Raw genomic sequence first — 13,204 nt, forward strand, 5'->3', positions numbered from 1 at the left:
AGCCTGCACTCATCCCGGTATGGGTTTGCCCACAGCTGTAACAATAACATAACCGTGCTCTACTCGACTGTACAGTTATCCACTTTCTACTGTAGTGGCGAAGCGTGGAGCAATGCCGACATACATGGGTGTACTGTGCCTACAGCTAGATCACAGCTGTAGCCTGCACTCATCCCGGTATGGGTTTGCCCACCGCTGTAACAATAACATAACCGTGCTCTACTCGACTGTACAGTTATCCACTTTCTACTGTAGTGGCGAAGCGTGGAGCAATGCCGACATACATGGGTGTACTGTGCCTACAGCGAGATCACAGCTGTAGCCTGCACTCATCCCGGTATGGGTTTGCCCACAGCTGTAACAATAACATAACCGTGCTCTACTCGACTGTACAGTTATCCACTTTCTACTGTAGTGGCGAAGCGTGGAGCAATGCCGACATACATGGGTGTACTGTGCCTACAGCGAGATCACAGCTGTAGCCTGCACTCATCCCGGTATGGGTTTGCCCACAGCTGTAACAATAACATAACCGTGCTCTACTCGACTGTACAGTTATCCACTTTCTACTGTAGTGGCGAAGCGTGGAGCAATGCTGACATACATGGGTGTACTGTGCCTACAGCTAGATCACAGCTGTAGCCTGCACTCATCCCGGTATGGGTTTGCCCACAGCTGTAACAATAACATAACCGTGCTCTACTCGACTGTACGGTTATGTTATTAGATCCACTTTCTACTGTAGTGGCGAAGCGTGGAGCAATGCTGACATACATGGGTGTACTGTGCCTACTGCTAGATCACAGCTGTAGCCTGCACTCATCCCGGTATGGGTTTGCCCACAGCTGTAACAATAACATAACCGTGCTCTACTCGACTGTACGGTTATGTTATTAGATCCACTTTCTACTGTAGTGGCGAAGCGTGGAGCAATGCTGACATACATGGGTGTACTATGCCTACAGCGAGATCACAGCTGTAGCCTGCACTCATCCCGGTATGGGTTTGCCCACAGCTGTAACAATAACATAACCGTGCTCTACTCGACTGTACAGTTATCCACTTTCTACTGTAGTGGCGAAGCGTGGAGCAATGCTGACATACATGGGTGTACTATGCCTACAGCGAGATCACAGCTGTAGCCTGCACTCATCCCGGTATGGGTTTGCCCACAGCTGTAACAATAACATAACCGTGCTCTACTCGACTGTACAGTTATCCACTTTCTACTGTAGTGGCGAAGCGTGGAACAATGCTGACATAACCATCCGCGATCGGGAACTTTGATGGAAGTCGCGCCCGACCAGACTGTGGGCATTTTTTCGTATCTTTCGCACAACTCCCCGTGTAGTGGCAACACTGTTTGTACTGTGCTTTTGTGTGTTTTGGAGTTTGGAACTACCTCCAATTTGGAAAGTTGTTCTACGACTAGTAGTACTAGCAGTTACCCGCGACTTCGCACGTAATTTCGTATTTTTTGCACCTGTATGAGCACGTCTGTGAATTATAATTCCAACACCAATGTTGATTTTGCCTTTTTTCCTATATATAAGCCTACTTTTGTGAAAATAGAACTAATTTATGTGTCATAGTCTTAAAATGTAAAGTAAAAGTTGGACTACATCGCCTCTTATATCTGCATTGCTAGCAGTGACCCGCGGCTTTGCACGTAATTTAGTAGGCGTTGAACTGTTGGTTCGAGTTAATTATATTTCGGACGCCAATGACGAGTTTGCCTAGTTGTTGCTACCAAGAAAATACGTAAAAAGGGAATATTTATGGCCATTGTAATTTTTAATTTTTTCTTAGTGTGTTTTGTTCCATACTTGATTTTTCTTTGTTTCCCGATTGAAAATATTTACAAATGATATGTACAAGTCTACTTCTGTCAAAAGTGAACCAAGATGGGTTTTATATCAGTCTTTAAATTTAAAGTAGAAGTTAGATGGTAACATTTTATTTTAGATCTAGTAATTGATATTTGATAAAAATGTACAGTTTAAAATGCATTAACAATGACAATACATGTTTGTATCTTTATAAACTGAAAAATATTCTTAATATTTTAGAACATTTAGAGCTGGAATTGGTACGTTAGTCAAGTCCAGCGAACTTTCATATAGTTCTTGCCGACTGCTTGAAAGGGAGTCAAATTCTGACCATCTTAGCCTATGTTTTGGAGCATTATCTAAGATAGATGAGAGTACTTACCTAATTGCTGAAATCTGAAACAACGTGAAAAATAATGGTTATTTCATAGAGACTGTAATGACAATAAATGTAAACATGTAAATGTAAGATAATAAACAATGTTTACACGGAACAGTTGATTGCATTATACATGCTCTTTTAGTTACTATTTCACAACTGTAGAGACCAGGATGGGATTTTTCGCTACTTTAAAGACCAGTGGGGCGTAGCCCGGAGGGATTTTTGAAATAAGAATAGGCCTATTATTCATCCCAGGAACCGTAAGAATGTCCATGTAAAATTTGAGTACAATCGGTTCAATGGTTTACCTGTGAAACTAAAATAAACAAACAAAGGCACTTTCGGATTTATAATATATTAGGATGCATTGCAGTAGAAATCTCACAACATGGTTGACTGATATTAATTGTTAAAAGTTGTAAACAAAATTGAAGTACGACTTTTCACGGGCACGTGTTTAATTCTCTTATTCATGTAGATTACTTAGAGTACAATAAGCGTGTATCACACCTGTCTTGTGAAACCAGACATAAAAACAACAATCAAGTAACCAAGGCAGCGCTACACATTACTGAGCACGTGCCTTACATACTGACCGACCCAGAGCATGAAGTTCTTCTCTTCTAAACCAATAAACCTTCAACTGGGTAGGTAAAACTCGATAATAAAGTCCGCATTCGTTGTCCATGTACGGGTTAGTTGACCCTGTAGTAATTGCTGAACATTACCACGGAAAACGTATTTGTTGTAAGGGAATGACATTGGGTATGACGTGGAAAAACATTCGGTTAATATTTGTATATTGACAATCGAGGAATTGTCAAAACTTTAATCATACATAATTATATAGAATGATATGGAATTGTATATGAGGCACGAATTTGTATACCCGACAAAAATTAAACAATGCTTCGTCTTCTTGAACGAATTCGCCCGACAATAATTGAACGCATTTAAATTAAATACTTACACTCCATTTGTAAATAATCAGATTTTAAAATAATTTGTTTGAAGTTTGTGTTTGACAATGGAAGGATTGTGAAGGAAACAGGATTTTTCGGACATTTGCCATCGTTCAGTGACGCAAATAATTAGTAACACAACGTTTCGAGACCTTCAATCTGGTCTCTTCTTCAGGTGAATAACCAACCTATCAAGTAATTTAAGTCGATGCTAATAAAAACAAATTATACCGTAGCGTTGTGACACGCATAAGTCAGAAATCACAACCACCATGTTGTGTGTCAACTTCACTAACTTTAAAATATGCACTCAATAAAACCAAAAGAAAACGCTATTGAAACTAATATAGGTCTACATTCAGTGGTTGGTCGGCGAATGCAGACCTATTGTTCTCATACGTATTTGGCTGAGTACATATAATTTTAGCCATTCAACGCGTGGTTACTGCAAGTCGGTAATGTGTAAACATATGGACATATGGTAACAGCCCCCAGTCCGTGTGTGGTCCCCACTTTGTGTGTGACGAAATGTGCCCGCGTGCGTGTGGACTGTGTGGACTCTCAGACCTGTCATTATGGCGTCAAATTATCGGTTGGAGAGTCGCCGCTGCGGATTGGCAAAGGAGAACGTGGAACTGTAAGACCACGCGGTTACCACACCTGTAAGTGTTGCAGTGTGTCACTGTTTGCACTGCAGGTGTTATCTAACAGCGGCGCGGCGGTGCGTCTAGAGGTCGCACGTTATCAGTGAGTCAGCACGTCTGCGCGCGCAAGCAAGGTGGTGCGAGTACGCTCAAGGTCACCTCGGTCAGTCGCAGTTCGCTCTCCAGACTGTTGCAGGATTTAGCTGGACTCAAGTACGGTAGTGATGTTGAAGTCTATTCGAGTAATTTTACCCAGTCAGTTGCTCCGCAGTGAAGAGTTCTTTGATGACATCAAGAAATGTTAATAACGAAGCAACCTTGAGTTACTGAAGAACAAACATTATTAAATATTGACCCTTTCTGCTCCTGACTTCTGTACTACTCTACAATAAATGGAAATGTGGCTAACGTGAATCTTCACGTGGGTGTGGGAGAGTAAAGGATTTTCGGTAAGGAAATAGACTATTTCCTACACACAACGTAGGTAGGTTGGTGGGAAAGGGTTGGTTGATTCAAAGGGAATGTTCAGTTAAACTACATTTCACCTTCTCTTAGGACTTCAGATATGGCACCAAGCGGAAGGTGAAAAGAAGCTGAACTAAACATTCGCACAGAATGTGTTTTTGATAAAAATTTCATTATTTTGTGTTAATACTGAAATTAGAAAAAAACACTTAAAAATTACCACACTAAGACTCATGGCATTATTTGAAAACTACATTCGAAATTCGTTTGGAATTATTCCTAAGCCAATACAAATATTGTAAGCTGGAATTGTGAGAAGTTTAGAGGAATGTTGATTCTATGTGCGAGGTTTATGAGTGTAATGCTGTATGCTTGCAAGCCATCATATCAAGGTCATGAAGGCAGTTACTGTGTACAGTGCGAGGACTTTAGCTGCGCGCGTGACCTTGAGTGATAGCGGGAGGGGTGGCGGGGTAGCATTATGCGCTGCGTCCCGAAAACATTTTCTGTGACTCATGGGTAAAACCCTCCTTTCAGGAATCGTATTGACCCAAATAACTCATCACACTCACTACAATCAGTCTATTTTGTGACAGTGCTGATTTTTTTGGAATTAAATAATAAGAGAATACAAAATAATAACAATAATAGGACTTATTCTTGTTTTAAACTTATTATAGTGTTGTTTAACGTGTTTTTAAAAATAACGTATTTGTCAATACTAATCTGCAAATCGAAATCGTGAGTTTAAAGTCGTTAAAGAGATTGTTGCGCCTTCATCTCTGCGGCTAGCACGTTAACGCAACCCGCCACACAGATAGCGTTTATTTGTTGAAAGGGTAGTATTAGGGCCCTACGAGCACAGCTAAATTCCTCCAACTGTACACGCTGATCCAAGGATCAATATTTAATTATCGCAACAATCTTAACCGGTCTGTTTGAGAACATTTTAAACTTATTGGTAGAGTAGGATTGTAGTATAATACTGTACACTGGCTCACAATATTGCGTGGAGCCTCTGTCAGCACGGTGTAGCCTACAGTACGAAGCTATGTTTTTTCGTCTGTATTGAAAAGGCATGAGAGTTGGGAGTATTTAACGGAGTTAATCCCTTAGTCACGGAGTTTCAAGTTCAAGTTCAAAAACTCTTTATTCAACAACTTACAAATCAAAATAAAATTTATTTCAAAATTTGCAAACAAGCACAGTACATATAATATGAATGAAATTAGTCCCACATTGGCCATAGAGGCTTGTGCGTGGTGACGAGTCAGTTTCTAGTTGCTGTGCACAGCGGTATCATAATACGTAGTTATCATTAATAACAATAAACTATTTTATATCTATTTTTAAAACAATTATTAAGTATGAAATCTAAAATAATCTGTGTAATTTGTAGGCCACAGACAACATTAATTATGCTACAATACCCAATATAGTCTAATTATTTGATATAAAAGATCATATAAAAATAAGGTATGTTATTTGCTATAGTGCAAATAATTAAATTGAACAAAATTAATTACTAACGATACTTAGGTTAAATTTGGGTTACAGATAAACAATTTTCTCCCAATGCGCAACATGCGCGTGCGGGAGTACAGTTGGGTTTAGAGTTTTCTGACGTTTTAAATGCAAATATCAAGTTCAATAATATAATACCACATACTAATATTGTTTACTGCTGTGAGGCACAAGCGTTACATGCTAAGCAGTCTACATGCTTTATACAATTACTTGCTTTATACTACAAAATATAACCAATACAAGCATAACAAGAAAACATAAATAGACAAGCACATATCACAAAACCAATTTGGATCCAGATAACAATTAATCAATATGTTAGGTTTTTTCAACTGGCATACGTTTCAAATATTCAAGTGCTTTCATCTTCACCTTGGGTTTCTTTTCAAACCTAATTCTATCGCCTGATGTCTACTTGATTCTTTAGTTAAGAAAGGGACTCTTAAAACTATTTGTTGGCTAGCTCTAGTGACTCTATTAATTTCTCTAAGATCAAATTGGTAAATAAATTTAGTAATATACAAGATTACTGAATACCTATGCAGTTGCTCAAATGTTAATATTATATTCTTTTCTGTAGAAAGGTAGCTCATTCTTTCCATGCGTTTTACATTGTATTTAGTTCTCACAGCATGCCTTTGATTCATAATAACTGATTTTAAACAAGAATTGTAGGCTCCACCATAATGAATCATTCCAAACCTCATCAGACTTTCAAACCAAGTAAGATACACATTCATTAATTGGTCATGTCTTATAAAACCTGGTGATACGAAACATAATTTACCTTTTTTAATTTCAATGGTAAAACATTGATGCGATGGTCCCATTTAAGGCGTTTATACACATGCCTAGATATTTTACACAGTCTACTACCTCAAGATTACTCTAAGCACAATTATAAATACACTGGTGCCTGTGACACATTAAATTAAATTCCTGTTGTAAATGCTCATTAGTGAGGTGATAATCATAAAAAGAGTTTCGCCTCACATATACGACCTTGCCTGTACTGTCTGGTGTTCCCGCCTGAGCAGGAAGTCCCAGCCGTCCATTATCCACGGCCAATATGGGAACTGGCGGTGAAACTCGCATTCAGCTTCTATCATTGACAGGCGGCGGCATTGCCTGAGAGTAGGAAATATGGGAACATTGTTGATCGGGTGATTGATCGACTTTTCCTCCCTCTCTCTTACACTTTTCCTTTCGTTTCCCATCGTCGACCGTGGGCTGCCGTATTATGCTGTATCATACCGTCGTTTTATATATAGAAATCATATAAACTAAGTAAGAATGTGCGGTATAGTAAAATCCTAGTGTGCTCTTGTTATATTCCTCCTTCATATAAACAATATATCATGAAACATAGTTAGCACTAACCTACAATACACGTTTGGCCGATATGAATTATGCAAATGTTACTGTAGTTTTGTATTCCAGCTCGTAAATTCTTATCTAGCTAGTAAGCTGTAGGAAAAATAATTGTATTGATGTATAGGCAATTGTACTATATTAAGGCGCCAGGTTGTGACACGACGCGGCGGTAGAATTGTATCTCGGTTTGTTGACGGAAGCACAGCTGCTGCGTAGTAAATTGTTATCACGGTGTGTATGGAATGTTGACGCAGTCCGGCAGCGGCAGGTTGTGACACGACGCGGCGGTGGAATTGTATCTCGGTTTGTTGACGGAAGCACAGCTGCTGCGTAGTGAATTGTTATCACGGTGTGTATGGAATGTTGACGCAGTCCGGCAGCGGCAGGTTGTGACCCGACGCGGCGGTGGAATTGTATCTCGGTTTGTTGACGGAAGCACAGCTGCTGCGTAGTGAATTGTTATCACGGTGTGTATGGAATGTTGACGCAGTCCGGCAGCGGCAGGTTGTGACACGACGCGGCGGTGGAATTGTATCTCGGTTTGTTGACGGAAGCACAGCTGCTGCGTAGTAAATTGTTATCACGGTGTGTATGGAATGTTGACGCAGTCCGGCAGCGGCAGGTTGTGACACGACGCGGCGGTGGAATTGTATCTCGGTTTGTTGACGGAAGCACAGCTGCTGCGTAGTAAATTGTTATCACGGTGTGTATGGAATGTTGACGCAGTCCGGCAGCGGCAGGTTGTGACTCTGCGCCGTACGGTAGTTAGCATGCTCGCTCAGCCGTGCTCAGGCAAGGTCATACCACACTGTAGTATACATTCGGACTTCCTGCCTCCGGCCACTTTCAATACTTCGATTTCCCGCCAGTGCTAATTTGTACAAAGCTCGCCAGAAGTGGTTTAATCTTATAGTGAGATTTGTAAAACGAAGTGTTGAAACATGATGACTTTTGTTATGATTCGCTTTTGATGCAGTTCGGCTCTATTAAATTAGACATTGTAATTTATTGGAGTTTAAATTTGATTTCAGCGAGAATAGTTGAACACGAAAAATCTTGCTTCGCTCGGGAATTGTCCTTGTGGAAATAAAATAAATTTAAATATAACAGTTTTCTTCGACTCTCTGTTATGGGTTTATATCAGATCCCATAGTACTGATAACTGCGAAATAAAAATGTTTAATTATGATTTCGATCTCTTCTCTAGATTTCAGAATACGGATTTGATTCCAAATATTACAATGTAGAATTAGTGTAATGTTTTCATTCATGAAGTTTCCACATAAATAGCCCAGTATCATAAGGTAATTCCCTTTACTAGTGTGCTGGAGGATTCTGCATTATCTACACATAGTAAAGGGTAACTTTGTATTCAGTCAGTCTATATAAACTTAGACGCTACTGACAAATACGTAACGCCCGTTTGTCGCCAAATTTCTCATCGTACAGCATACTATAGGCAATGACAATGTTCTGGTGTTTGTACATTAAAGCCTGGTTTGGCCCTAATGATAAACATGTATTGTGGCACACACATTCAACCCAATGGCAGAGCGGGCTTTTACAACGTTGCCAGGTTTGCTTGTCAGCGCGGACATTGTACAGGAGTTGTTGCTGTTAAAAGAAACCACTGCGGTATCTCTGAAAGGAAACTCGTCTCCGACGTGTCTCACGTGTGAATCACTGTAACCGGAGAGACCGGCGCGTCAGCGTTGACAGTGTCAAGTAGCAGACTGTGTGTCGTAGCTGCGTCAGCAGAACTGCTGTTACCGTCGCGCTGAGTCGGCTGTTTGGTGTTTCTCTTCCGTCGTGTGCAGATAAAAACGGACCTTTATTATCCATCTGGTGCGGGAGGGGGACTTCGTGTTTGTCTTCCTATGCGACGATTCTTGGAAGAAAGTGCCTAGAAGCTGAAAATATGGTACATAGGTTATCTTGGTCCAAGGGAAAACTCTACTGGTTTTGAGGACAAAAGGTTAAAATTAAATTCTAAATTTTTACATTGGTCTTAAGGGCAACGGTGGTGGCAACTGGGAAATCTCAGAATAAACAAAACCAGTACAATCATAGCACATGTGATGAAAGTTACGTTGTTAGTTTGAATTATATTTTCTTGGGTCCTTCGATTCATTGTTTTATCGGTTTATTCCACCCACTTGAATATGGATGGTAGCTATGTAGGAACTAATTTTGGATTATATGATCATGTTCAATGTAAAATATCAGAAGAGGATTAGTTGGATTGACTGTACTCAATAGTTGATTGTCCACCCCTATTAATGTCAGCCTGGGTAGTTCTGAAGGACTTCCGAAACATCCATCCTCAGAAACCTCAATATGCCAATTAATGAATATGTGAAGCGTTGAATACTCATGCTTGAATTTAGTTTTCGAAATTTACTCTGCTACTGTTTTGCTACATATAAAAGCACCATACTGACAAATTTAATATTTTTGTTTTGTAAACTAATCAACTTTTTTGAAAAGGAAATTGAAAATGCTAATTTTATGAAGTGTAATTTGTGTTACTCTATTTTTTCTCATTTTTTACGTTCTTCATTTTATTGTTGGATTCTGTTCCTATTCTTTGGTTGAATGTCTTATTCTCTGGAAGTACCCAATTGTAGGTGTTCATTGTGACATAAAATCAAACGAAAGAGTAAATAACTATATGGTTTGAAGGTTAGTTTCTCCTATAACAACAACCAAGTCCATTTCTGCTCTTACTTCATCTGTTAAGTTTGTCTTGCTAATGCTACTACAACCAGGTTCCTGTGCTGATCTGCCTCCACCTGTTAAGCTTATCTTGATAATAGGTACCCATTAACACTTAGGCATTTCCATAAGACAGCAAACGTAACCTTGCCGGTCTCTTGTTACAGAGTGCTGACTCCTGGGTGGCCGTACACAGTCTGCAGTCACAGAGTGATGGAGGAATCTTGGACCCTGATGACAGGCTACAGGATGTGGCTGATGACCGGGAGCAGATCATCGCCAACTTTGAGGATGGTGAACCGCCGGTGCACCACGGCGGGGACGGGGCCTCTGGGAGCAGTGTGGGCACTCCTAGCCCCGACATCTTCCAGGTACAATCTAACAGCCTACTAGTAGTGTAAGGAGAGATCACATCTTCAGAAATACTAAGTAATATCTCATACATGAGTGTGAAATATTACTTTGCCAAAGCAACATGGACTTTAAAACGGTGTTACAAATTCATGTTGTTGGTATGAGACTTGCCAAGCAACACACCACAGTAAGTTCTCCTGAACAATAATTGTTCGGAGGGTGAGTGGCTGAATGCGTGCTCGTACCAAGATTCTTGCTGGGATTGCGTTGCCAGGCAACACACCACAGTAAGATGTCCTGAACAATTGTTATGAGGGTGAGTGGCTGAAAGCGTGCTTGTATCAAGATTCTCATGTAGAAGTGACAGTGGTTTAGAACCAATACACTGGAAGACACTAGTATGGCTTGCTGGGATTGCGTTGCCAGGCAACACACCACAGTAAGATGTCCTGAACAATTGTTATGAGGGTGAGTGGCTGAACTGAAAGCGTGCTTGTATCAAGATTCTCATGTAGAAGTGACAGTGGTTTTAGAACCAATACACTGGAAGACACTAGTATGGGCTTGCTGGGATTTGCGTTGCCAGGCAACACACCACAGTAGATGTCCTGAACAATTTTTATGAGGGTGAGTGGCTGAAAGCGTGCTTGTATCAAGATTCTCATGTAGAAGTGACAGTGGTTTAGAACCAATACACTGGAAGACACTAGTATGGCTTGCTGGGATTGCGTTGCCAGGCAACACACCACAGTAAGATGTCCTGAACAATTGTTATGAGGGTGAGTGGCTGAAAGCGTGCTTGTATCAAGATTCTCATGTAGAAGTGACAGTGGTTTTAGAACCAATACACTGGAAGACACTAGTATGGCTTGCTGGGATTGCGTTGCCAGGCAACACACCACAGTAAGATGTCCTGAACAATTGTTATGAGGGTGAGTGGCTGAAAGCGTGCTTGTATCAAGATTCTCATGTAGAAAGTGACAGTGGTTTAGAAACCAATACACTGGAAGACACTAGTATGGCTTGCTGGGATTGCGTTGCCAAGGCAACACACCACAGTAAGATGTCCTGAAACAATTGTTATGAGGGGTGAGTGGCTTAAAGCGTGCTTGTATCAAGATTCTCATGTAGAAGTGACAGTGGTTTCAGGGTCCCCCACCCGACCGTGAAAACCGTGAAAACCGGGAATAAGCCGTGAATTTCGTTCACCGTGAAAAAAACCTTAAATAAGCCGTGAATTTTGTTTACACTTACACGTGAAAAATCTCTACAAACTTATGAATAAATAAAATCAACACGGGTCGTCGTCAGACGATCATATGGGAAAAGTTGACCTTCGCTATTGCAAGTAAAAAGTAGCACGCAATGTAGGGGATAGAACCACGAAGTTTGACCAGGTGCTGCTATCTGAGCGATTGTACTGATAATATGGTTTATTAACAAATGAGGAAAAGGAAGGGCCGGTGGGAGATGGACGCTTCCGGCTCAAATCACGTGAGGCCTGTCTTTGTCTGTCGCCAGGTTCCGGGCCTTGGCTACGCTACGCGGCTGTAAACAAGGCATTCTCTGATTGAACGCGAGATTAATAACAATTTATTAACTTGATAGATTGTCGTTTAATGTAAACACTTTTCGTATTGGAGTTTTATTGTATCAGATATAGTACTATTATTGTTTTCATAAAAAATAAAAAAAGTATACCAAATTCCTTAATTCTAATGTAAGGAATTTAAATTACATTTTTAACTTAATTTCATTCTATTAAATCCCTTATTTTTATTTAAATATTAATGAGAAAAATGCTATTCAGTACGATATCTTATATCGTTGTGTGTAATGGACTGTTAACACAATGTAATAATTATAAACAAATTTAATTTATGGTGGACAATAAATTGAATTAATTTAGGGTCTTGCGTAAATAAATAGTATATTAATGTGACGGAGCAGCAACCTTACACGGACACATATCAATTAACGCAGCGAGACCATAACTTTATAGGCCTATATAACTGTTTTAATTACCAGTAAGGTCGTTTGAGAAAACAATTTTATTTTTCATCTCTTTAGATATTAAACGGTAGTGATATGCGTTTTCCTTATTCAATAATATTTTTTTATGATTCCCTAAGCTGCATGGATATTACGGAGTGTACACGGTATTTAAATCTTTTATGGTGAATGTGTGTTTAAATTGTGTTAATGTATTAGTAAAATATTACAAATGAAACGTCATGTTTATAAAAACGTTAGTAAAAAAAACCATTGCATTTTTTCTAACCAGGAAACAACAAACGTCAAGTTAACTTTGTAGTGTTAAGCTTTTATTACTACAAAAACTACAAATCGAGGAAGTCGTCCAAGTTTAATTTTGTCGGGTTCCATACGACTACGTTAACGCTATTAATCATTTCATGCAGATGAAAAATATATCGTACAAGGTTCATTTATTGTAATGTGGTGCAGCGATGTTATGGTAAAAAATAACCTTTGTTGTCTACTGTCAATGAGAGTGGAAAGGGGAGGGGTATATCGTGTACTCCACTCCCCCATCCTCGGACTAACAAAGCTGGTTTTCATGTCTCAACATGAAAGATTTGTGTTTCCCCAGCTCGACACTCCAATCTTATTCTTATTGTGAGAATTGATATAAAGATTTAAAGCTTTTCATTCAACTCATTCTGACACTTTCTCACAGAAATTCTTCTGTTGAAAGAGGCTTCTCTGTCAACAAACAGTGTTATAGTTGAAAACTTGAAGGAGGAGAAGTTTAGTCGCGTTGAGAAAAGTTTGTGACGGCGTATCAGCAGCAGGAGGATTGGAGGCAAATGGGAAATCACTAATGAATTAGTTTCATGCTGCCAAAAATTCCCCACGCCCACTACTCGGAGCACTTGGCAAAACAACGACGAAGAAATGAAAGACAAAATTAATTCTGAGAAAGAGAGGAAG

General features: G+C 39.8%; 1 protein-coding gene across 14 annotated transcripts in view; it reads left to right on the forward strand.

Moving 5' to 3' along the window:
- The window catches only part of LOC124366336 (partitioning defective 3 homolog), a 102,754-nt gene that overhangs the window by 26,650 nt on the left and 62,900 nt on the right, over positions 1-13,204 (forward strand). For all 14 annotated transcript variants that reach the window (XM_046822805.1, XM_046822808.1, XM_046822813.1 and 11 more), the window contains one exon: positions 10,066-10,269. In XM_046822805.1, coding sequence (XP_046678761.1) covers positions 10,066-10,269 — 204 coding nt within the window. The remainder of the gene's footprint in view (positions 1-10,065; positions 10,270-13,204) is intronic.

Source organism: Homalodisca vitripennis, chromosome 7 (assembly GCF_021130785.1).
Source record: "Homalodisca vitripennis isolate AUS2020 chromosome 7, UT_GWSS_2.1, whole genome shotgun sequence".
Lineage (NCBI taxonomy): Eukaryota > Metazoa > Arthropoda > Insecta > Hemiptera > Cicadellidae > Homalodisca > Homalodisca vitripennis.